Here is a 27,371-nt window from a genome sequence, read left to right on the forward strand (position 1 = left end):
TAAATGAACACTGCTACAACCCATAAACCAATTGTAAATTCACTTTCTGCCACCTGCCAAGCCTTCATGCATGCACACAGAGAAATTAATACAATTTTATGTTGCGACGAGGCCATGGCGGAAAGATATGTTTTGGCACTTCGGCTCTTTCCACAAACAACATTAGTACCTGTGGCCAGGTTTGGGATTAGTTTTAAGTATGCAAACCATAGCAACACAACAAATTGGGTTAGTAACGGTAGCACTTTCAACCCTAGTGATTTCCTAGAGGGAGGACCATCTGCAGGTCAGCTTACAAGGCAAGAACTATCCTTCAAATGTCTCCTAATTCCACTGTAGATGTAGACGTCCTTAGTGAAACATTAAAACATCTCCGGTCACAACAAGCAGGAACAAATTGAAAGGAAAGTTGGTCTCATTTCAGTGAAACAGAATAAACATGTGGTTTGTCTTTACGTTGTCTTGGCAGGGTGTTGTAGGTGATCCTGGAGAGTCAGGAGTTGCTGGGGAAAAGGGAAAACCTGTACGTATGGCACCTAATCGCGTCTCTCATTTCTAAACATGCAAACAGTTCCTCCTCCACTGTACATTGTTCACCAACAACAACAATATATATTTACAGCATATGCAGTATACAAAGACGCACATGACTTCAATTACATATATATATATATATATCGGTGATAACAACAGTCTCATTACTCAACTTGTTTGTCAACACCAGGGAACCCAAGGATCAAAAGGAAGATATGGCACCATTGGACAAAAGGTTAATTATTCTGACTGAAATTTACATTTCAATCTCAGAGATGAACAAGCATGGGCAAACTTTTAGTAACATCAATAACAACATATCTCCACAGGGCATTATAGGAGATCCTGGTTTGCCCGGGAGAGATGGGGACATGGGAATAGAGGTAGGTTCACTGTCTTTTAGCATCCATGTTTCTGTTTACTCTAGCAATAATATAACTAATAAATGCCATTTAGCAGACGCTTTTATCCAAAGCGCCAAATGCTTTGACCTTGTGTATGGTGTACATTTAGGACATCCGTATGAGGCACGATGAATGTGGGCCCTATCTATTGTCTTTATCTGATCTGTGCTATCCTCCGTCCCTTCTCAAGGCTTACCAAGGACCCCAGGGCCCCGAGGGCAGAAACGGACAATTCGGAATAATGGTAACAGAACTATCTCATGAAACAAACAATAATTTTTCATTAGTTTGAATAATATACGGAAATATAAGGTATATGGGTTTTACCCTCAACAGGGAGAGAAAGGAATGCTGGGGCCGGCAGGGGAGATGGGGCCTCAAGGCCAAACGGTAAGTACAGTTGGCTTTCACATCTTCACACGTCTCACTTTATGGAGCCATGATGATGCGGCCGGTGACACTTTACTTCTTCAAAGTCCAATATCTTGAAAACTTGACTGCTGACATGCAAAAGATTTTGGGAATGTATTTTGGGAATGTATTTTGGGACTGTACAGTGCACTGATGAAAAAAATACCAAAATATTGTTTTTTGAGTGGAGTTTCCCTTTAAGAAAAAAGAAAGTAGTCCCTCTGCTAAATGTAAGACATGTTTCTCTCTCCAGGGCCCCAGAGGTTATAAAGGATCAGCAGCAAAGCCAGGAAGACCCGGATTTATTGGACCCCCAGGACCCGTCGTGAGTGTTCCGGATGACTCTTTGTAAACTCTTTGAAATATAAGTTAATTCTCTCCAAACCACTAAAATATGTTGTTTCTCGAACAGGGGCATGTGGGAGTAGCTGGCCGGCCAGGCCCCAAGGTAATCAACTTCATTCACCTACTATACTGCTAGAAGAGCAACATGTAGCGAGTAATGAAGTGTGTTAGGACTTGATTAATTAAGTCAAGTGTCAAGACATTAATTAGTCAGAGTCTACACCTCAATAACATTACATTGTCTGTGATATCAAAGCTAAGGTGGAACTGGGACCAATACCTATATAAGTGCCCGTGAGTTCGGATGACGTTCTTCAGAATTTTACATAAAAGCACATCTTCGAAATGAACTGACTTGATAATGAGACTTGCTACTGTATTCAACACAGTACCAACACTTTCCGACTATTACCAAACAGTCACAAAGAGGTCAGATTAAACACTAGCCTAGGGGTAGTCAACTCGATTCAGCCGCAGATGATTTTTGGAGGAGCGGATGGTCCGGAGTCCACATCTACAGTAAGACAACAACTAAGCCATTTCATTTCATACATGGGATTACTTTGGAACATATTTGCTAAATTAAACTCATTTTAGCCAAATTCCTGGTGATTTTACAGGCTTTCTGAGCAAACTAATCCCCCTATTTGAAGAACAAAAATCACTGGAGGGACGCCTTTTGCCAATCGCTGCACTAGATCAATATCCAGAGATGTACACAGACAAAATATATGACCTGTCCTTTCTGGTCATTTTACAGAGCAGCCTGATACAATGGCTAGGTTACTGCTGCCAGTTCTTGTGGTTTTATGTGTCACCACTGAGAGATCTTCTGTAGCCCACTACCCCCCCCATTCACCTGTCAACAACCCCATGTCAACCCTCATGACCAGGGTGGAACAAACAAACAAGTGGACGATTCACTTAGTTCTCCCCACCTGATTGGATATCCTGTTCTCTCGTGGCATGTTCACTAGCTGTGACACATTGGCTTTCCCAGAGCCTTGGCTCTTCATCCAGAATATCCTATTCTCTCCCCATCTGGACCGGAAGTTAACGTTGGTGCTAAACTTCCCCCAGGAGTCTGTTCACAGTCTGTTCTAGCTATTTAATTGGCTGCTGATACCAAACTCAAAGCTTGCTTTGTACTATGTGGTCTGGATGGGACCTGTTATAGGTGTTTTCAGGATGGTTTTCTTACAATCCTCTCAATTACATGTGCGTTATTCGTTATATAATCAATGCGTCTTTTTATGCATTAGGAAACATTTTTCACAGTGTTAAACCACAGTCTCCCATTCCATAGAACCCCTGATGTAGTTAGATCAAACATCTGACTTTCAACTCGTTTTTGAGGTTTGATCTTGTCTGCTCTGAGATAATCCCCACTGTACTGCAGTGCGTAGCATCACTCCATGTTGGCTGCATCATTAGTTGGCTCGTAGTGGCGTCAGACTACAAAGTGTGTGTGAGTAAAACCATGGGCTTCTCTGTTCTCCTTACTGTGTCAGCTCTCAAATCAGAATAGAACCTATTTCAAGAGCTTTTCGTGCTGGCTTTAAAAGCGCTGAACAGGCTCAACGGATTAGGAAATGTATCAATGGATTATAAAATGTAAATCATTATTTGTACAAACCTTTTTCTCGAAAGTCTGAATCATGTTATGATACACACAACCTCAATCATGCTTAAAAAAAAATTAAAAATCTAACACTTTCCCAGTAACAGTAAATAGAGTTAGACATCAGACCAATACAGAGTATTATTTTATGCAGATGAATACATTTAAGCAGATACTCTTAACCAGATCCATTTATAGAAGTGATAGATTTTTCACATAGTCAGCTCAGGGATTGGAACCAGCAACCTTTTGGTTACTGGCCCAACGCTCTTAACCGCTAGGCTACCTGCCGCCCCATAGACACATGGATACATAGTCTAAAGGGAGACACGGAGTGGCCTGCTGTTAAAAACATAGAGCATGTTGGAACATTAGGTCCCCTATAAACCAAAGTAGTTTTTGCAGTATTTCTGAAGTACATGTTCATTTGACATTTGCCATCCATCAGGACAGAGGCAAAGGACTCTGGAGACACATTCACCACACACACGCACACACACACGCACACACACACACACACACACACACACACACACACACACACACACACACACACACACACACACACACACACACACACACACACACACACACACACACACACACACACACACATCCTGACTACACACACACACATCCTGACTACACACACACACATCCTGCTCTTGGATGAGAAGAAGAAGAAGAAAGCAAATATTTGCGGGCCATCAAAGACTAGTGGTGATGAATGGATGTGAGATAAACGCTGTCCTAAACATCAAATAAATTAGAGTCAAAGGAAATGCTGTGCTTCAGTCCACGAGGACTACATGTTCAGACAGACAGACAGACAGCCTGTGAAAAAGACATCAGGCCATTCTAATCAAGTTTTGTTTCAATTGTATCTTCCAGGGAGATATAGGCATTGAAGGTATCCAAGGTGTCAATGGTGAAACGGTACTTATACTATTGCTTTGTTTTTTCATATACACATTTCATTATATTAAATTGTATCTACTTCATTTTGAGCAGTAGTCATAAAGCCCAAGTTATCTAAATGCATTCACTCTGGGGTTTCTTACTTTCCACAGGGAGAAAAGGGAGAAAAGGGCCCCAAAGGCGAGGTAAGATATAGTTTCTTTGCTTTGTAGTACAATAGTCACATAAAACAAAATGGAGACAACAGTCATTGCATAAGATGGGTTATAGTCAAGATTTGGATTTCTACACAGCCATATCTTATTTCTGTTTTATGAGACATTTTACATATATTAGCAGACACTCTTATCCAGAGCATTTAGGGTTAAGTGCTTTGCTCAAGGGAACATTATTCACTTAGTCAGCTCTGGGATTTGAACCAGCGAACTCTCAGTTACTAGCCCAATGTGCTTAACCGCTAGGTTACCTGCACACAATGTCTCTTAATGCTGTGTCTAGTTGCTCTACCAAATGAGCACTGTGTGAGCGAGATCGTTGTACTGGGCAGCTTACTACCATACCTATCAGTAGCTTGTGTGTGTATTACAGAACATGTCCCTTGATGCTCTGTCTGTGATCTAGGTTGGAGACGCGGGTGTACAGGGTCCCCACGGTGGTCGGGGGAAGCGTGGGCCAGGGGGCGAGCCTGGACGCACAGGCCCAGTCGGAACAAAGGGGGTCCGTGGCGATGGAGGACCAGTTGGATTTCAGGGGCCGCCAGGGCCACCGGTAAGTACAGAGACTGCCATGTTCAGCAAGATCTGAAAAGGTCAAGTAACTTACTTTGTTTTGGGCGAGTGCCATATAAACCTTTGAAATCAAAGTCGGCCTATTTATTGACTGTCTGGGTCTGAAATGGAAAGAAGGACGAAGTCAGTATTATCTTAACTCAGCTGTGACTCACATAGTAAAACACATAAAGTCACACATGCAATGGATGACTCATCAACGCCTAGTCGTTAGAGAGACTGGAACCTGCTTTCAATTGTGTTGTATAAAGAACAATACTACTGGCACTCTTCAGTGTGCATGTTACTGTAGCACTGACTGATCGAAACACGCCACCATATTTCCAACCTGCGTCGCAATAATATGCCAGCTACCAGAGAAGGCTGGTGGGAGGAGCTATAGGAGGATGGGCTCATTGTAATGGCTGGAATGGAATCAATGGCATGGAGTTAAACATGAGGTTTCCATATGTTTGATGTGTTTGATATTATTCCATGTATTCCATTTCAGCCATTACAATGAGCCTGTGCTTCTATAGTTCCTCCCACCAGCCTCCTCTGCCAGCTACGTATCTTCTGTTTTTTTTAATAAAAGACATTTCACAGATACCCCACCCTAACCTCATCAAAGCTGTTCTGACAGACTTAGTCATTGTAGCAATTGGCATATTTAGAATTTAGTATTTGATTAGGATCTCCATTAGCTGTTGCCAAGGCAGCAGCTACTCTTCCTGGGTTCCACACAGAGATAAAACATTACATTAAACAAAACATTGTGCATTATACAAATTTATATTGCTCCATTACTACATTACATTACTAAGAATAATGTGTGGGTGTGTTTTAGAGAGTGTGTGTGTGTGTGTGTCTCTTCACAGTCTGCGTTGTGTTTTGTGGTTGTTTTATCTGTTTTTTAAAAATAATGTTACTGTTAGCTTGAGTTACCGGAGGTGGAAGAGAGTTCCATGTAGTCATGGTTCTATGTAGTACTATGTGTTTCCTAGCCTCTGTTCTAGACTTGGAGACTGTGAAGAGACCTCTGGTGGTATGTCTTGTGGGGTATGTATGAGTGTCTGAGCTGGGTGTTAACCGATTGAACAGACAGTCTGGTACTTTAACAAGTCAATACCTCTCACAAAGACCCGTAGTGATGCAGTCAATCTCTCCTCTACTTTGATTCAGGGGAGATTGATGTACATGTTGTTAGACCATGTGTGGTAGCAATGCCGTGTCAACAATTCTTGTAAATGGTTTCTCATTAGTATTGTTTTTTTGTGTGACTCACAGCTAGGGTTGCATTTTGTATGGCTGTAAATCTATAATGAGCCTAAACAAAATATTGTTGGCTGTGTTTTCTCACTGTTCATTACATACACCCACCCATTTCCTCACAGAGTCCTGCATGCTGCTGGTTGTGCCAGCCTTGCTCAGCCTTTCCTGTTCTGTCATATTTCTTATCGCGTTGTCGTTGTCCCAAGTGATGGATGCAGTCATAATTTGTTTCCACAGGGCCCAACCCTCTCCGCACAACACGTGATTGAGGTCTGTAAGAGAGTGGTGCTGGAACAGATGTCCACCTTTGCCAACTCGGTGAAAAGGACGTGTGCCGCCGTGTGCCCACTCTATGGAGACGTCCCCTTGGGTGCCCCCGGTCCCTCTGGACAAAAGGGACCCCCGGGACCTCCAGTGAGTGTCATATGTTAGGAGGTTACTGTGTGTGTGTGTGTGTGTGTGTGTGTGTGTGTGTGTGTGTGTAACCCAAAGTCAATGCCTGGAATATTTCTTGTCCGATTTTTAATTATTAGAAATCCTCTAACAACTGAACGTAGACACTGTCTGTATGAATCCATGATTATTCATTTGTAGGTCATTTTGCTCAGGAAGTGCACACTCCATACTTTATTATGTTTCTGTGTCTCCCCGGGCCAAGTAAAATGCTTACATATTGGAAGGACTTGGAGTGAGAGAGCTGAAGTATTTGGCAGTATAGGTTGGAATGAAAACATTCAGACTTTCCATGTTCCCGTGAAGACAAATAAGAAGTCGCAGAAGAGGCACTTGGTCTGTGTTGATCGGTTCTTGGAGGGATTCACCAGCATCCCTGGAGTGGAAAGCCTTTTCCACAATTACTAAGCATTAAGACAGACTCTGTTCGCGTTTCCTAAACTAACATTTTCAAACCACAGAGTCTTTCAAGTTCATAAAGACACAAATGTCTAAAAATACTCCTGTCAAGCCCCATGTTTTGGCCTTCGATAACCTTATCATGTAAATATCTAATATTTTATCTCTGTCAAAGCTCACCTCACTTAAGAGTCTTTTGGTTGTTGTGCTTCTAGGGTGGTGATGGTATTGCCGGTGTGAATGGAGAGATCGGACAACCAGGATTCTATGGGGAGGTAGGAGACGCAGGCCAACAAGGACAGCCAGGTGAGAAATACTGTACAAATTAATGACTGGCAGAACGAAATTGATCTCAGCATTCCTTTGATGCAATATCTGAAATTGTATGTCTACTGTATATATTAGCCATTGCTGTTCACCATGACAGTATGTTTAGATTAGTCGTTTCTATGACCTGCAACAATACATAATTGTTGAAAAGTACACATAACTGGTTCTCATTTTGCCTACAAATATGCAAAGAAATACCATGACAACCAAAAGTTGAATGGAGCAGACTTAACACAGATTAACAGAGTCATATATAGAGAGAGAGCTGGGCCAATACGATTTCTGTCTAAACCTTCCGAGGGCGCCACTTTCTCCTCCTTAGCCGTTGCTAAGCAATAGTTGACACTTCCTGTGCTGTTTATTTCTCATAGTTTTCTAAACCTATGAAGATGTCCAGTAAAAACAGATTGTTTGTTGACACGACAACACAGTTCAGTTTATATCTAATGATAATCAATACAAATCTCTGTGGGTCATTTCATAGGGAACTATCAGAGGCATTATTGTATTGTCACATCACCAACGTTTCAAGAATAAAGGTGCTAACATGGCAGCTGTTCTAAAACCTGACCCAACTCTGTCTATATATATATGGCTCTGGACATAACTAAGTATGGCATTGTGTATGTTCTCGTGGGGAATTATAATGCATTGCTTTAGGGCCTAGCATGAATTCACACTTATGGTACATTCCCCCAGCCAAACTAATGAAATCAAAGAATATTTACAAGGCGTTTTTATACATCTATCCAGTGATGATCTCAGTAACACACATGGTTGTTAATCAACATGAACAGCTTGTTCCTCTGTACCAGCTTTGTCCCAGGGGCATGCGCTGTCAGGGGTGGTACATATCATGTGTTTTCCTGTTGTCCTTCATGCTGTGAAAACATTGTATCTGGTTCCTAGGGGATCAAGGAGATCAAGGAGATAAGGGAGCAGAGGGCCATGGCCTACCTGGCTACATCGGGGACCAGGGACCAAAGGGTAACGCAACATTTCATTCTGCGTCCTTTTTATTGTCTGAATAATGGTTTACAGCATAGCAGAGGAAATCCAACAACAGCTTTGACGGGCCCAGTTCTATTGTAATCATTATATAACAACAGCTTTGACGGGCCCAGTTCTATTGTAATCATTATATAACAACAGCTTTGACGGGCCCAGTTCTATTGTAATAATTATATGACAACAGCTTTGACGGGCCCAGTTCTATTGTAATCATTATGTAACAACAGCTTTGACGGGCCCAGTTCTATTGTAATCATTATGTAACAACAGCTTTGACGGGCCCAGTTCTATTGTAATCATTATATAACAACAGCTTTGACAGGCCCAGTTCTATTGTAATCATTATATAACAACAGCTTTGACAGGCCCAGTTCTATTGTAATCATTATATAACAACAGCTTTGACAGGCCCAGTTCTATTGTAATCATTATATAACAACAGCTTTGACAGGCCCAGTTCTATTGTAATCATTATATAACAACAGCTTTGACGGGCCCAGTTCTATTGTAATCATTATATAACAACAGCTTTGACGGGCCCAGTTCTATTGTAATCATTATATAACAACAGCTTTGACGGGCCCAGTTCTATTGTAATCATTATATAACAACAGCTTTGACGGGCCCAGTTCTATTGTAATCATTATATAACAACAGCTTTGACGGGCCCAGTTCTATTGTAATCATTATATAACAACAGCTTTGACGGGCCCAGTTCTATTGTAATCATTATATAACAACAGCTTTGACGGGCCCAGTTCTATTGTAATCATTATATAACAACAGCTTTGACGGGCCCAGTTCTATTGTAATCATTATATAACAACAGCTTTGACGGGCCCAGTTCTATTGTAATCATTATATAACAACAGCTTTGACGGGCCCAGTTCTATTGTAATCATTATGTAACAACAGCTTTGACGGGCCCAGTTCTATTGTAATCATTATGTAACAACAGCTTTGACGGGCCCAGTTCTATTGTAATCATTATGTAACAACAGCTTTGACGGGCCCAGTTCTATTGTAATCATTATGTAACAACAGCTTTGACGGGCCCAGTTCTATTGTAATCATTATATAACAACAGCTTTGACGGGCCCAGTTCTATTGTAATCATTATATAACAACAGCTTTGACGGGCCCAGTTCTATTGTAATCATTATATAACAACAGCTTTGACGGGCCCAGTTCTATTGTAATCATTATATAACAACAGCTTTGACGGGCCCAGTTCTATTGTAATCATTATATAACAACAGCTTTGACGGGCCCAGTTCTATTGTAATCATTATATAACAACAGCTTTGACGGGCCCAGTTCTATTGTAATCATTATATAACAACAGCTTTGACGGGCCCAGTTCTATTGTAATCATTATATAACAACAGCTTTGACGGGCCCAGTTCTATTGTAATCATTATATAACAACAGCTTTGACGGGCCCAGTTCTATTGTAATCATTATATAACAACAGCTTTGACGGGCCCAGTTCTATTGTAATCATTATATAACAACAGCTTTGACGGGCCCAGTTCTATTGTAATCATTATGTAACAACAGCTTTGACGGGCCCAGTTCTATTGTAATCATTATGTAACAACAGCTTTGACGGGCCCAGTTCTATTGTAATCATTATGTAACAACAGCTTTGACGGGCCCAGTTCTATTGTAATCATTATGTAACAACAGCTTTGACGGGCCCAGTTCTATTGTAATCATTATGTAACAACAGCTTTGACGGGCCCAGTTCTATTGTAATCATTATGTAACAACAGCTTTGACGGGCCCAGTTCTATTGTAATCATTATGTAACAACAGCTTTGACGGGCCCAGTTCTATTGTAATCATTATGTAACAACAGCTTTGACGGGCCCAGTTCTATTGTAATCATTATGTAACAACAGCTTTGACGGGCCCAGTTCTATTGTAATCATTATGTAACAACAGCTTTGACGGGCCCAGTTCTATTGTAATCATTATATAACAACAGCTTTGACGGGCCCAGTTCTATTGTAATCATTATATAACAACAGCTTTGACGGGCCCAGTTCTATTGTAATCATTATATAACAACAGCTTTGACGGGCCCAGTTCTATTGTAATCATTATATAACAACAGCTTTGACGGGCCCAGTTCTATTGTAATCATTATATAACAACAGCTTTGACGGGCCCAGTTCTATTGTAATCATTATATAACAACAGCTTTGACGGGCCCAGTTCTATTGTAATCATTATATAACAACAGCTTTGACGGGCCCAGTTCTATTGTAATCATTATATAACAACAGCTTTGACGGGCCCAGTTCTATTGTAATCATTATATAACAACAGCTTTGACGGGCCCAGTTCTATTGTAATCATTATATAACAACAGCTTTGACGGGCCCAGTTCTATTGTAATCATTATATAACAACAGCTGCCGGTTTCTTGGTAAGCAGATGTTGCGTCATTTCATTTATTTATTTTTTACAAAAAAATAGTTCGTAGGCACAGTCATTCTTTACCCACTGAAAACGAATATGCATTTCCACTTCTTTATCCACCAGGCCAACGTGGAAGACCTGGCAGAGCCTTCAATGGCACACCAGGACAAGAGGGCGAGAGAGGCCATGTAGGCCGGCCTGGACTGAGAGGTCACCCAGGACTACGAGGAGTCCCAGGCGTGTGTCAGACCACTGGGTGCGCTCTGCTAAACAACAACACAACCAACGGATCACCTCAGAATGCACCCCAGAGGTTGAGAAGACACCCATAGAGGCAAAGAGGACATTTTTGACCAAGCTGCATGGATGTAATAATAAAGGGAGAGAGGAGGAGAGGGGGAGAGGTGGATTAGGGAGATGTGGATTGGGAGAGAGAAGATAAATGTATTCAAATCAAAGTCTAAATAAATGCTTCAATGTAAATATGCATCCAATCTCCACCCTGAATGACTGAGATATCCATTTTACTTTCTCAAATAAATCTTTTGTAGAAACTTGTACTGTTGGCCTTAAAACAACACTCCATTCTCATGGTTCATTTGAAAAAGACACCAATAGCTACGGTATTATTTTTGTTAAAAATGATGAAAGTTTATTTGACACATTTTATTGAAACTGATCCTAGTTGTCTTCAAATATCACTGTTCTTTATAATAAAAGTCCAAAAACGATTGCTAACTTGTTTTACTACAACATTTGCCCCACTGTTTATTTTTTATTACCATATATTATTGAGCTGTGCAGAATATAAAATCAAGCGTACAATTCATAATTAAACAAATTGTTCAGCAAAGTGTTTATCACAATTCTGTTGAGGCATGCTACCTACCTAAATCCAAAAACACTCAACCTCCCTCAAAAGACCTTACATGATACTTGCATAATAATTCCCTAAAACATTAACATTTATTCCACCTCAGTTTATGACAGCCTCTGTCATCAGTTACACCATTGTTTAGGGCCACTATATGGCCAATATGCTGTAACCCAAAAGTGGCTGTTATTGCTAGCAGTTACAGTTAGCCAACAGTTACTCTTTTGTCTTGCAGCTATTACTAGCCAATGGCCACTATTATGGCTAGCAGCATGCTGTAAAGCCAACTGTCTTTAATAACAGTTTGTGTCAGACAGTGCAACATCAGTTGCCATAAGCTGACATTAACTGTGAAATGATGATGTTATTTGATTGCCTAGTTTCTAGAGGGTTTAGGTGTTATCCAGAAGGCACAATGCTTTTTTGTTATGAAGTAACCAAGGAAATTACCTATTGTAGTGGAAAAATCTGGAGCAAAAATGTGAATCATAAAGAACAGTACACAATGGGTGCCTATTTTATTTATCTTTCAGGCCTGGACAGTATTCTATATCTGGTAGACTGAGGCTTTTATCTTGTTTAATTAATGAGTTCCGTGCGTTTTATTTTTATTCTGTAATGAAAGATTTTTCACTGCCTGTATGTTTCACAAGATGTTTGCTTGTACACCTCAAGTGGAAACATATGGTTATGAGTGTAGACAAACACGGAAACTAATCATAACTTCCACAACATCAACAGGTCTGTTTTCACGTTTGAGAATTTATCAACGATTCTGTTTGATGTGCTTCTGTCTTTCACTCATACGCAAAATACAATCAAAATACAGTGGCAAGGAAAAGTACATGAACCCTTTGGAATTACCTGGATTTCTGCATACATTTAATGTACCATTTGATTTTAATCTGATCTTCATCTAAGTCACAACAACAGACCAACACAGTGTGCTTAAACTAATAACACACAAGTTATTGTATTTTTCTTGTCTATATTGAATACATCATTTAAACATTCACAGTGTAGGTTGGAAAAGATTGGAGATTTTGGTTAGAGCAGCCCTGCCCCATAAAAAATACACACAAAATTTGACTTTGCTATTCACAAGGAGCATTGCCTGATGTGAACCATCTCAAAGAGATGTCAGAAGACCTAAGATTAAGAATTGTTGCTTTGCATAAAGCTTGAAAGGTTACATAATGATCTGTAAAACTCAGTCCACGGTAAGACAAATTGTCTATAAATTGAGAAAGTTCAGCACTGTTGCGACTCTCCCTAGGAGTGGCCGTCCTGCAAAGATGACTGCAAGAGCAAAGTGCAGAATGTTCAATGAGGTTAAGAAGAATCCTAAGTGTCAGCTAACGACTTACAGAAATCTCTGGAACATGCTAACATCTCTGTTGACGAGTCTGGAATAAGTAAAACACTAAACAAAAATGGTGTTCATGGGAGGACACCGTGGAACAAGTCACTGCTGTCCAAAAAAAACATTGCTGAACGTCTGAAGGTCGCAAAAGGGGCACCTGGATGTTCCACAGTGCTACTGGCAAAATATTCTGTGGACAGATGAAACTGGAGCTGTGTTTTTTGGAAGGAACACCCAGCACTATGTGTGGAGAAAAAAAGGCACAGCACAGCACACCAACATCGAAACCTCATCCCAACTATAAACTATGGTACAGTGAGTATCATGGTTTGGGGCTGCTTTGCTGCCTCTATGGAAAATGAATTTCCAAGTTTATCAAGACATTTTGCAGGAGAATGCAAGGCTATCTGTCTGCCAATTGAAGCTCAACAGAAGTTAGGTGATGCAACAGGACAACAACCCAAAATGCAAAAGTAAATCAACAACAGAATGGCTTGAACAGAAGAAAATACACCTAGAGTGGCCCAGTCAGTCCTGACCTCAACCCCACCATAGTACCCTCCAAACTCCTCATCAAGCTCGAGACCCAGGGTCTCTACCCCACCCTGTGCAACTGGGTACTGGACTTCCTGACGGGCCGCCCCCAGGTGGTGAGGGTAGGTAACAACATGTCCACCCTGCTGATCCTCAACACTGGGGCCCCACAAGGGTTCGTTCTGAGCCCTCTCCTGTACACCCTGTTCACCCACGACTGCGTGGCCATGCATGCCTCCAACTCAATCATCAAGTTTGCAGATGACACTACAGCGGTAGGCTTGATTACCAACAACGATGAGACGGCCTACAGGGAGGAGGTGAGGGCCCTCGGAGTGTGGTGTCAGGAAAATATCCTCACACTCAACGTCAACAAAACAAAGGAGATGATCGTGGACTTCAGGAAACAGCAGAGGGAGCGCTCCCCTATCCATATCGACGGGACAGTAGTGGAGAGGGTAGTAAGTTTTAAGTTCATCATCATCATCATCATCAAGGACAACAACCACCCGAGCCACTGCCTGTTCACCCCGCTATCATCCAGAAGGCGAGGTCAGTACAGGTGCATCAAAGCAGGGACCGAGAGACTGAAACAGCTTCTATCTCAAGGCCATCAGACTGTTAAACAGCCACCACTAACATTGAGTGGCTGCAGCCAACATACTGACTCAACTCCAGCCACTTTAATAATGTAAAAATTGAGGAAAAAAATGTATCACTAGCCACTTTAAACTATGCCACTTCATATAATGTTTACATACCCTACATTACTCATCTCATATGTATTAACTGTACTCGATACCATCTACTGCATCCTGCCTATGCCGTTCTGTACCATCACTCACTCATATATTTTTATGTACATATTCTTTATATCTTTACACTTGTGTGTATAAGGTAGTTGTTGTGAAATTGTTAGGTTAGATTACTCGTTGGTTATTACTGCATTGTCGGAACTAGAAGCACAAGCATTCCGATACACTCGCATTAACATCTGCTAACCATGTGTATGTGACAAATGAAATTTGATTTGATTTGATTTGATTTGAGATGCTGTGGCATGACCTCAAGAGAGTGGTTCACACCAGACATCCCAAGAATATTGTGGAACTGAAGCAGTTTTGTAAAGAGGAATGGTCCAATATTCCTCCTGACCGTTGTGCAGGTCTGATCCGCAACTACAGAAAACGTTTGGTTGAGGTTATTGCTGCCAAAGTAGGGTCAACCTGTTCTTTTTCCAACCTGCACTGTGAATGTTTACACAGCGTATTAAAAAAATACATGAAAAATTGTTTGTGTGTTATTAGTTTAAACAGACTGTTTTTGTCTACTGTTGTGACTTAGATGAAGATCAGATAACATTTTATGAACAATTTATGCAGAACTCCAGGTAATTCTAAAGGGTTCACATACTTTTTCTCCCCACTATATATAGAAAAATATACGGCAGCTTGAAATCGAAACGCGAAAAAAACAAACAAAAGATAACTCATGTAAAATATACTGTCCGTAAAATTTATTTAGTATGTATAATCTGGAAGCCGAGCCTAAGTGTTGTTGTCCATTAGTTTACTCCAATTAGGGAAGGGCTTGTAGGGTTAGGGGAAAATAATAAATAAGGAATACATATGTTAAAATATATATATTTAACCGAATATATATACTGTATTTACAAAATATATATATACAAATATTGGAAATGATTTACAAATATATTGGAAATGATGCAGACAACTACATTGATAGAAGCCACAATCTATCTGCAATATTAAAGCTGATCTACCCACTAGAAAACAAACAAAACAATCATTCTTCTTCTTCTTCTCTTTCCTGAGTGTAAGTTAACATGAGCATGGGTTACAATTGTTGGAAAAAGTATCCAATTGTCATACTTGAGTAAAAGTAAAGATACCTTAATAGAAAATGACTCAAAGTGAATGCCACCCAGGAAAATACTACTTGAGTAAAAGTCTTAAAGTATTTGGTTTTACTAAAAGTATCAAAAGTAAATGTATTTGCTAAAATATACTTAAGTAAAACTATCAATCATTTCAAATTCCTTATATTAAGCAAAACAGTCGGCACCATTCAAGTTTTTATTTATTTACAGAGAGCCAGGGGAACACTCCAACACTCAGACATCATTTACAGATAGCCAGGGGCACACTCCAACACTCAGACATCATTTACAGATAGCCAGGGGCACACTCCAACACTCAGACATCATTTACAGATAGCCAGGGGAACACTCCAACACTCAGACATCATTTACAGATAGCCAGGGGAACACTCCAACACTCAGACATAATTTACAGATAGCCAGGGGAACACTCCAACACTCAGACATCATTTACAGATAGCCAGGGGCACACTCCAACACTCAGACATCATTTACAGATAGCCAGGGGAACACTCCAACACTCAGACATCATTTACAGATAGCCAGGGAACACTCCAACACTCAGACATCATTTACAGATAGCCAGGGGCACACTCCAACACTCAGACATCATTTACAGATAGCCAGGGGAACACTCCAACACTCAGACATCATTTACAGATAGCCAGGGGAACACTCCAACACTCAGACATCATTTACAGATAGCCAGGGCACACTCCAACACTCAGACATCATTTACAGATAGCCAGGGAACACTCCAACACTCAGACATCATTTACAGATAGCCAGGGGAACACTCCAACACTCAGACATCATTTACAGATAGCCAGGGGAACACTCCAACACTCAGACATCATTTACAGATAACCAGGGGAACACTCCAACACTCAGACATAATTTACAGATAGCCAGGGGAACAATCCAACACTCAGACATCATTTACAGATAGCCAGGGGCACACTCCAACACTCAGACATCATTTACAGATAGCCAGGGCACACTCCAACACTCAGACATCATTTACAGATAGCCAGGGGAACACTCCAACACTCAGACATCATTTACAGATAGCCAGGGGAACACTCCAACACTCAGACATCATTTACAGATAGCCAGGGGAACACTCCAACACTCAGACATCATTTACAGATAGCCAGGGAACACTCCAACACTCAGACATCATTTACAGATAGCCAGGGGAACACTCCAACACTCAGACATCATTTACAGATAGCCTGGGGAACACTCCAACACTCAGACATCATTTACAGATAGCCAGGGGAACACTCCAACACTCAGACATCATTTACAGATAGCCAGGGGAACACTCCAACACTCAGACATCATTTACAGATAGCCAGGGGAACACTCCAACACTCAGACATCATTTACAAACGAAGCATGTGTGTTTAGTGAATCCGCAAGATCAGAGGCTGTAGAGATGACCAGGTATGTTTTCTTGAGAAGTGTGTGAATTGGACCATTTTCCTGTCCTGCTAAGCATTCAAAATGTATGGAGTAAAAAGCACATTCTTTAGGAATGTAGTGAAGTAAAAGTATAAGTTGTCAAAAATATAAATAGTAAAGTAAAGTACAGAAAGCCCCAAAAACTACTTAAGCAGTACATTCAAGCATTTTTACTGGAATTGTACTCCACTGTGGGTTGCTATTACTATGTACTATTCTCTGTTACAAATACCAGGCCCAGTGAATGGAGACAGAAACAGGTCCTGTGGGGGACCACATAAGGAATTCATCTGTCTCCATGTACTTCTTTATAGTGTGTTTCCTGGCTCTTGTCTGTGGGTTTTTCCTTCCATATGAGAGACCCACCTAGGTGGCCATCCTATTCTCCCATCCTCTTGATGACACCTCGGCTGTGGATGCAGGCCTGCAGCATCCCGGCCTGCAGCTTTCTGTTCTGTAGTGTTCCTTCAGTTCAGAGGATGTTCTGTTCTGTCCTGGACAATTCTCTCCATGGAAAGTCTTGTTAATATTCCACTCCGGAGTCTCTCCGTCAGCCTGATCACTCGCGCAACGCATCACACAAATCTTTGTGGCCAACCGCACAAGCGATCATGTTAATTGCCGTTTATTGCATGGAATTATAAGCCCTTACCGCTCCACCGATGCTCAGTGCCAACAGAAAGAAGCTGGTTTGCTATGGTAAGGTTCAAAGTGAGGGTAGTGAAATAAAGTTTTAAAGAGAGGGAGATGCTTTATTTCGACCTCAGTTAACCACAAATAACCGTTGGAATGGGCTCCGTGGATCTTACATTAACAAGCCAACAAAACTAAATGAACCTGTGTTATTGTACAAGGACTCCAAAATGTCTGAGGAAAATTACTAGATCTTTTTTTGGGATATTTTCCCCCTTTTTTCGTGATATCCAATTGAGATCCAATCTTGTCTCATCGCAGCAACCCCTCAAAGGGCTCGGGGGAGGCAAAGGTCGAATCATGTGTCCTCCGAATCATGACCCGTCAAACCACACTCCTTAACACCTGCCCGCTTAACCTGGAAGCCAGCAACACCAATGCGTCGGAGGAAACACCGTTGAACTGACGACCAAAGGCAGCCTGCAGGCACCCTGCCCACAAGGAGGCGCTAGAACGCAATGAGCCATGTAAAGCACCCCCGGCCAAACCCTCACGACGCTGGTCCAATTGTGCGCCACCCTATAGGACTCCCAGTCACAGCCGGTTGTGACACAGCCTGGGATTAAACCCAGGTCTGTAGTGACACCTCAAGCACTGCGATGCAGCGCCTTAAACCACTGAGCCACTCGGGAGGCCAAAAATAATATGATCTAATTGATGTCATTAATTATACTGAAAAGGATCAAAATAAAGAGAGTCGAACACTCCATATATAAACTCCCTTCTTCAGGGTGACTATACTGAACATTAATTATACTGAACTAAAAGATATAAACGCAACATAGGGGTGTGGATCAGAAAACCAGTCAGTATCTTGTGTGACCACCATTTGCCTCCTGCAGCACGACATACTGTATCTCCTTCACATAGAGTTGATCAGGCTGTTGATTGTGGCTGGTGGAATGTTGTCACACTCCTCCTCAATGTCTGTGTGAAGTTGCTGGATATTGGCGGGAACTGGAAAAGGCTGTCGTACATGTTGATCCAGAGCATCCCAAACGTGCTCAATGGGTGACATGCCTGGTGAGTATGCAGCCATGGAAGAACTGGGACATTTTCAGCTTCCTGGAACTGTGTACAGATCCTCGTGACATGGGGCCCATGCATTATCATGCTGAAATATGAGGTGATGGCGGAGGATGAATGGCGCAACAATGGGCCTCAGGATCTCATCACATTATCTCTGTACATTCAACTTGCCATTGATAAAATGAAATTGTGTTCGTTGTCCATAGGTTATGACTGTCCATACCATAACCCCACCGCCACTGTGGGGCACTCTGTCCACAACTTTGACATTAGCAAACCGCTCACCCACACAACCCCATATACGCTGTCGGCCATCTTCCCAGTACAGTTAAAACCAGGATTAATCCGTGAGTAGCACACTTCTCCAGCGTGCCATTGGCCATCGAAGGTGAGTATTTGCCCACTGAAGTCTGTTTACGTCGCCGAACTGCAGTCAGGTCAAGTCCCTGGTGAGGACAACGAGCACGCAGATGTGCTTCCCTGAAATGGTTCCTGACAGGTTGTGCAGACATTCTTCAGTTGTGTAAACCTACAGTTTCATCAGCTGTCCGGGTGGCTTGATACTAGGTCTGCGGTTGTGAGGCCAGTTTCTGTATAAGCACTTTGGGACAACTGCTGATGTAAAACGGCTTCATAAATCAAAATTCTCAAAAATGACGCTGGAGGCAGCTTATGGTCGAGAAATTAACATTCAGTAATCTTGCAACAGTTCTGGGGGACATTTCTGCAGTCAGCATGCGAACTGCACTCTCCCTCAAAGTTTTTTTTGTGGCCTTTAATTTTGTGGCCTTTTAATCAGCCTCTTGATATGCCACACCTGTCAAGTGGATGGATTATCTTGATAAAGGAGAAATGCTCACTAACAGGGATTCAAACACATTTTGCACAAAATTTGAGAGAAACTGTATATAAGCTTTTTGTGCGTATGTAACATCTCTGGGATCATTTATTTCAGCTCAATAAATATGGGACCAACATTTTACATGTTGCCTTTATATTTTTGTTCAGTGTATATTAATGGTAGTGTCAGTGAAATTACATGGCCATGAGCACCACTGCAGATTTTGAGATGTTACAGCGTGGTGGCCACGGAACAAATCAATCAATCGATCAATCAAATGGATTTATAAAGCCAGATTACATGAGCAGTTGTCCCAAAGTGCTTATACAGAAACCAAGCATAAAACCCAAGAGAGCAAGCAATGCAGATGTAGTAGCACGGTGGCTAGGAAAAACGAATTAGAAAGGCAGGAACCTAGGAAGAAACCTAGAGAGGAACCAGGCTCCGAGGGGTGGCCAGTCCTCTTCTGACTGTGCCAGGTGGAAATTCTAACAGTACATGTCAATTAAGGCCAGATCGTTCTTCAAGATGCAAGCATAACAGCTGCTAAATGTGTGGATGTGACCAATAAAATGTGATTTGATTTGAAGATGTTCAAACGTTAATAGATGACCAGCAGGGTCAAATAATAATGCCAGTGAGGGAGGCAGAGAGAGCGAGAGAGAGGGAGGGAGAGGGTAGAAACAGCAGGTCCGGGACATGGGAGTATGAATAATGAACATGTCAGGGTTCCATAGCCACTAGCAGAACAGAAAAAACTGGATCAGCAGCACGACCAGGTGGACTGCGGATGGGGAAAGCCAGGAGTCATCAGGCCAGGTACTGTAGCCCTGAGGCATGGCCCTAGGGTTCAGGTCCTCCAGGAGGGAAGAGAGAAAAAGAGACAGGAGAATTACACCAGATTTAACAGACTGACCCTAGCCCCACAGCACATAGACTACTGCAGCATAGATACTGGAAAATCTCCCCCACCGCACGATCCCAAGGACAGGAAGGACGATCTTGTCAGTTACTCAACCCACTCAGGTCGAGTATAGTGAAAAAGCCTACCTGACGCACCCCTCTTAGGGATGGCATGGGAGAGCGCAAACTCTTATACTGATCCCAAGCCTCCGTAATGGGATCAGAGGCACAGAATTCCAGTGGAGAGAAGACTTAGCCAGCTAGGCAAAGACAGCAAGGGTGGTTCATCACTTCAGTGCCTTGCCATTCACCTTCACACCCCTGGCCAAAGACTACATTAAATCATAATAAATACTGAAGAGATGAGTGTTCAGTAAAGACATAAAGGTTGAGACCGAGTCTGCGTCTCTCACATGGACAGGTAGACCGTTCCGTGAAAATGTAGCTCTATAGGAGAAAGAGAGGATAGCACTAGAGTAATATAAACACATTTTGGGGTTCTATACAAGATTATATCAGCCGTATTTAGCACTAGATTAAGTTTATTTAGTGCCTTATCCGGGTAGCCGGAGAGTAGAGCAGTGCAGTAGTCTAATCTCGAAGCGACAACAGCATGTATTTGCTTTTCTGCATCATTTTTGACAAAATGTTTCAAATTTTTGCAATGTTAACGAAGATGGGAAAGGCTGCTCATTAAATATTTTTTATATGTTCGTCGAAAGAGAGATCAGGGTCCAGAGTAATGCCAAGGTCCTTCACAGTTTTATTTGAGAAAACTGTACAACCATTGAGACTTATTGTCAGATTTCTCAAGACCTAGGACTAGCGTCTCTGTTTTGTCCGAGTTTAAAAGTAAAAATATTGCCGACATCCACTTCCTCATATCTGAAACACAAGCTTCCAGGGTAGGCTATTATGGAGCTTCCCAAGTTTCATTGAAATGTGTAGCTGTGTGTCATCTGCATAGCAGTGAAAGTTGACATTGTGTTTCCGAATGACATCACCAAGAGGTAGCATATTTAGTGAATAGTGGTCCCAGAACGGAACCTTGAGGAACACTGAAATTTACCATTGATTTGTCAGAGGAAATACCATCTACAGAGACAAATTGATATCTTTCGGATAAGATAAGATCTTATCAGATAAGATAAGATCAAAAACAGGCAAGAACTTTTACAAAGGGGACCATCTCTCCAAAAGAATGAGGTGAGCAAAGGAGTTGAAAGAGGCACTAAGGTCTAGGAGCACGAGGACAGACGCAAAGCCTTGGTCGGACACCATTAAAAAGTCATTTATCACATTCAAATCAAATCAAATCAAATAGTTTTTGTCACATGCGCCAAATACAACAGGTGTTGTATTTGCTTACTTACAAGCTCTTAACAAACAATGCAGTTCAAGACATAGAGTTAAGAAAATATTTACTAAATAAACTAAAGTGAAAAAAATGTGAGATAAAATGTTTTAAAAAATTAGGCTATATACCGGGAATACCGGTACTGAGTCAATGTGCGGGGGTACAGGTTCGTTGAGGTAATTTGTAAAGTGACTATGCATAGACAATAAACAGCGAGATGCAGCAGTATAAAAACAAAGGGGTGGGGGATCAAATAAATAGTCCGGGTGGCCATTTGATTAATTGTTCAGCAGTGTTATGGCCTGGGGGTAGAAGCTGTTAAGGAGCCTTTGGTACCACTTGCCGTGTGATAGCAGAGAGAGCAGTCTATAACTTGGGTGACTGGAGTATTTGACCATTTTTAGGGACTTCCTCTGACACCGCCAAGAGTATAGGTCCTGGATGGCAGGAAGCTTGGCATCAATGATGTACTGGGCTGTACGTACTACACTCTGTAGCGCCTTACGTTCAGATGCCAAGCAGTTGCCATACCAGGCGTTGATGCAACCCGCCAGGATGGTCTCGATGGTGCAGCTGTAGAACTTTTTGAGGATCTGGGGACCCATGCAAAACATTTTCAGTCTCTTGAGGGGGAAAAGGTGTTGTCGTGCCCTCTTCACAACTGTCCTGGTGTGTTTGGACCATGACAGTTTGTTGGTGATGTGGACACCAAGGAACTTGAAACTCTCGACCCGCTCCACTTCAGCCGCGTCGATGTTAATGGGGCCTGTTTGGCCCTCCTTTTCCTATAGTCCACGATCAGCTCCTTTATCTTGCTCACATTGAGGGAGAGCACCACACTGCCAGGTTTCTGTCCTCCTCCCTATAGGCTGTCTCATCATTGTTGGTGATCTTAGTACTATGATGGGGTCTAAAACCAGACTGGAGAAATTCATATACATTATTTGTCTTCAGGAAGGCATTGAGTTGCAGACCAACAGCTTTTTTTATTGAGAGGAATGGGAGATTCGATATAGGCCGATAGTTGATTTTTTTAGTGAGTTTTGTACACAGGGAGCAATTTATTAAATTCAACAGGAAGTGGCTCTTTCAGTAGTTCAGTTTGAATTAGTTCCAGTAGACAGCTGGAATTTTAGAGGCCATGACTATTTTTGTGAATGTGTCGAAAGATACAGGATAAAAAAACTTGAGTGTCTCTATTGATACGATTTCATGGAAGTTTGTTGCAGACTCAGAACAACTGATTTTTGAAGAAATACATATATTCAAAGAAGAGTCTGTCATTTCTTTTCTAATGTCCATGATCTTTTCATTGAAGAAGTTCACAAACTCATCACTTCTAAAGTGAAGGCCATCCTCACTTGGGGAATGCTGCTTTTTACACAGCTTTTCATCAGTATCAAAATACATTTGGATAGTTGTTCTCCTCCATCAGGGTGTAAAAGGAGGCTGATCGAGCAATAGTGAGTTCTTTTCGATATTGCATGGTACTGTCTTTCCAAGCTACTACGCTAACATGTGGACGGTCATACCAACGATCATTTAGCTATTTGATTTGGAATTTTAAGACCCCTTGAAGTATAAAAAAATATATATAAAACAATTGTTTGATGAAATATTGAATTTGGCCTTATTACTATCAGCCCGTACAAACAGATTTAATAACGGATTCATTACAAGGATCAACAGATAGTCCCCCAAAAAATCGAAAGGAAGTTTGTTCTGAAGTGTCTGTCCTACAGTGCATCTGAAAAATATTCAGACCGCTTGACTTTTTCCACATTTTGTTGTGTTACAGCCTTATTCTAAAATGTATTAAATTGTGTTTTTCTCCATCAATCTACATACAATACCCCATAAAGCAAAAACAGATTTTTAGACATTTTTGCAAATGTATAAAAAAAAAAAGAGAAATATCACATTTACATAAGTATTCAGAATCTTTGTTGATCACATTTGGCAGCGATTACAGCCTTGAGTCTTCTAGGGTATGATGCTGTATTTGGGGAGTTTCTTCCATTCTCCTCTGAAAGTCCTCTCAAGCTCTGTCAGGTTGGATGGGGAGCGTTGGTGCACAGCTATTTTCAGGTCTGTCCAGAGATGTTCGATTGGGTTCATATCCGAGCTCTGGCTGGGCCACTCAAAGACATTCAGAGACTTGTCCCGAAGCAACTCCTGCATTGTTTTGGCTGTGTGCTTAGGGTCATTGTCCTGTTGGAAGGTGAACCTTTGCCCCAGTTTGAGGTCCTGTGTACTCTGGAGCAGGTTTCCATCAATGATTTCTCTGTACTTTGAACTCCAATCAATTTGTAGAAACATCTCAAGGTTGATCAATGGAAACTGGATGCACCTGAGCTCAATTTCGAGTCTCATAGCAAAGGGTCTGAATACTTACATAAATAAGGTATTTCCATTTTTTGGTGCAAAAATGTCTAAAAAACGTTTTGTTTTATTTTATTTTATTGTGGGGTATTTTGTGTAGATTGATGAGGATTTGTTTTTATTTAATCAATTTTAGAATAAGGCTGTAACAAAACAAAATGTGGAATAAGGGAAGGGGTCTGAATTCTTTCTGAATGTACTGTATATCTGAGAGATTTTATTTATTTTTGACATGCATTTAACCCCTTAGTTTTGACACTAAACTTTGTCCATATACTGTACATCCATTATTTTTTAAACTGGTACCAGGGGACATTCAGACTAGTCTTGTGAGGCTTGTGGGCATCCTAAAGCGAAACTGCAAACACCTTCATGTTTGTGAGTTTCCTCTTTCTATAGAGGGGTAGTTTGTAGGCCGAACCATTGAGATGCTACAGACAATTTAGTGCGAACACCGATTTTCGGGATATTTCATGGTCTGACAAACACCACTTTAGCTTTGCGGAATGCGGAAGTGCGACATCGGCGGATATGATAGATTGAGACGCATTCAATGGAGATATCTTTAGTTTAAACTGATGGATCTTGCTGGGGATGTTTTTATTATGCTAATTAGATTTCAGCGGAGCCATGGAAATCGACTCTAGGGGGTTAACTGACTTTTGTACCACGACATCCTAGGGTAGGTGGATGGAGTTTGGAAGGGCATCTAGGAATGTTTGGATTGCCTGAGAATTTATGGTGCTGCTTTTGATAATCCTTGGTTGGGGTCTAAGCAAATGATTTGTTGAGATTGGCAAACTTAATAAGATGTTTGTTCGATAGTCCCAGATTATGAGGAAAAACATTTAGATCCACAATATCTATTCCAAGGGAAAAAAATAGATCCAGGCTATGATTGTGGCAATGTGTAGGTCACGAGACATGTTGGACAAAACCCACTGAATCGATGATGGCTGCGAAAGCCTTTTGGAGTGGGTCTGTGGACTTTTCCATGTGAATATTGAAGTAATCAAAAACGTGAATATTATCTGGCCTGACTACGAGGCCCGATAGGAATTCAGGAAACTCAGTGAGGAACGCTGTATATGGCCCAAGAGGCCTGTAAACAGTAGATGTAAAAAGTGATTGAGTAGGATGCATAGATTTCATGACTAGAACCTCAAAAGAAAAGAACACTCTTTTTTTAATAATTGAAATTTACTGTCATAAATGTTAGCAACACCTTCGCCTTTGCGGGATGAGCGGGGGATATGGTAACTTGTGTAACCAGATGTTGGTAGATAAGTTGAGAGCACCCCTCCAGCTAGGATGGAGTTCATCACTCCATAGCAGGCCAGGCTTGGTCCTGTTTGTGGGAGAGTCCCAGAAAGAGGGCTAATTATCTGCAAATTAAATCTTTTGGGAGGGGCAGAAAACAGTTTTCAACCAGCGATTGAGTTGTGCGAGTCTGCTGCAGAGCTCATCACTACCCCTAACTGGGAGGGGGCTAGAGACAATTTCTCGATGCTGACACATCTTTCTGGCTAAGTTACACTCTGAAGCGATGTTGAGCTTGGTGACCTCTGTGTTACGGCTTTCTTCCGTCAAAGGAGAGTCGGACCAAAATGCAGCGTGGTTAAATCGAGACATCTTTAATGATGATAAATACGAAACATACAAAAACAAGAAACGGAACGTGAAAACCTAATACAGCCTGTCTGGTGACAACTAACACAGAGACAGGAACAATCACCCACAAAACACACAGTGAAACCCAGGCTACCTAAATATGGTTCCCAATCAGAGACAACGAGAATCACCTGACTCTGATTGAGAACCGCCTCAGGCAGCCATAGACTATGCTAGACACCCCTACTCAGCCACAATCCCAATGCCTACTAAAACCCCAATACGAAAACACAACACAAAATAAACCCATGTCACACCCTGGCCTGACCAAATAAATATATAAACACAAAATACTAAGACCAGGGCGTGACACTCTGACTGTTTCATCCTAACATCTTTGGCGCTGATGTGGAGAACAATATCCCTATCCTCAGCCAGCACCATCTTCAGATTAGCCTTTACATCGGTAGCCCTGCCCCCTGGTAAACAATGTTTGACCGCTGGATGATTCGTTTAAGTCTAATACTGCAGGTAATGGAGTTGCCAATGACTAGGCTTTTCAATTTGTCAGAGCTAATGGTGGGAGGCTCAGACCCCATAACAGGTAGAGGAGAGACCTGAGAAGGCTTTGACTCAGATTCCTGGCTTAGTGGGGAAAACTGGTTGAAAGCTTATATCGGTTGAATGAGCAACACCGGTTGAGCATGCAGACAGTTAGTACCACCTGTACTTACTGGGCAAAACTAAGACGTTGGGAAATGTGTTAAATGCAAAGTTTGATTAGACGGCTTTTAAAAGTAAAAAGTTAGAGTTTGGCAGGTAGCCAAGCAGCAACAAACAGTCCAGCAGCACGGAGATAATGCTGAAGTGTGACGGATGTGACATATGGGTGGTCCCCGGTATCCAAAACAGCAGAGAATTTGAGCATTGCACTTCAACACTCTTAGTTGTTGTGGAAATTGACCCAGTATGCTGTTTACTTTCTGCATGTAAGTCATATCGCTGAGTCTACCTTCAAGATGTAAAAGTGGTCGTCCGAAGAGAGAGAGGGTATACTGTACAGTTGGTGTACCAGCCCTTCCATCCCAAGTATACTATAGGCTACAGTATGTAAGGATAGTAGGTCCTAACTAATGTTTAAGGTTTGTCATTTATTTGAAAAATGCACATATGATATGATACAACTGTATTCAAAGTAATTCGGCTACATTTACAAAATCAAGATTAAGGTGAAGATCACTTTATTGGTCAATAGCACATAAGGTCCAACCTAAATTTGACTTCCCCTTTGAACCCAACCCCTCCGAAAGGTTCACATGCATACACATACATTTAACGTTTTTTGGGGGAGAACCAAGATAATTGCATAATCATACATGTATGTCTCTCATGCATCCCTGCTATTTCCCTTGTGTGACCTATAATTCCTTAACCTCACAATGTTCCCTTCTCCCTGGTTCTTCCTCTAAGGCCTCCAAATCATCCAGAATGATCCTAGCTGTAAATTTCACATTTCGATAGCTAT

At 41.5% G+C, this 27,371-nt stretch overlaps 1 protein-coding gene and 2 long non-coding RNA genes across 3 annotated transcripts; all 3 read left to right on the forward strand.

Annotated features, from left to right (window-relative positions):
- Nucleotides 1-465: 465 nt before the first annotated feature.
- On the forward strand, nucleotides 466-916 carry LOC112224049. Its single transcript, XR_002949417.1, has 3 exons — nucleotides 466-523; nucleotides 725-769; nucleotides 864-916. It is a non-coding gene; the product is annotated as an uncharacterized LOC112224049 (long non-coding RNA).
- A 3,281-nt stretch (nucleotides 917-4,197) lies between these two features.
- On the forward strand, nucleotides 4,198-4,986 carry LOC121840771. The gene is made up of 3 exons (XR_006079899.1): nucleotides 4,198-4,251; nucleotides 4,386-4,418; nucleotides 4,855-4,986. It is a non-coding gene; the product is annotated as an uncharacterized LOC121840771 (long non-coding RNA).
- Nucleotides 4,987-6,514: 1,528 nt separating this feature from the next.
- On the forward strand, nucleotides 6,515-11,587 carry LOC112224028 (collagen alpha-3(IX) chain). Its single transcript, XM_024387316.2, has 4 exons — nucleotides 6,515-6,686; nucleotides 7,340-7,430; nucleotides 8,364-8,441; nucleotides 11,016-11,587. Exons 1-4 carry the CDS (start codon nucleotides 6,570-6,572, stop codon nucleotides 11,222-11,224), a joined length of 495 nt encoding a protein of 164 aa, XP_024243084.1. The 5' UTR covers nucleotides 6,515-6,569; the 3' UTR covers nucleotides 11,225-11,587.
- Nucleotides 11,588-27,371: the final 15,784 nt, after the last annotated feature.

Source organism: Oncorhynchus tshawytscha, linkage group LG25 (assembly GCF_018296145.1).
Source record: "Oncorhynchus tshawytscha isolate Ot180627B linkage group LG25, Otsh_v2.0, whole genome shotgun sequence".
NCBI lineage: Eukaryota > Metazoa > Chordata > Actinopteri > Salmoniformes > Salmonidae > Oncorhynchus > Oncorhynchus tshawytscha.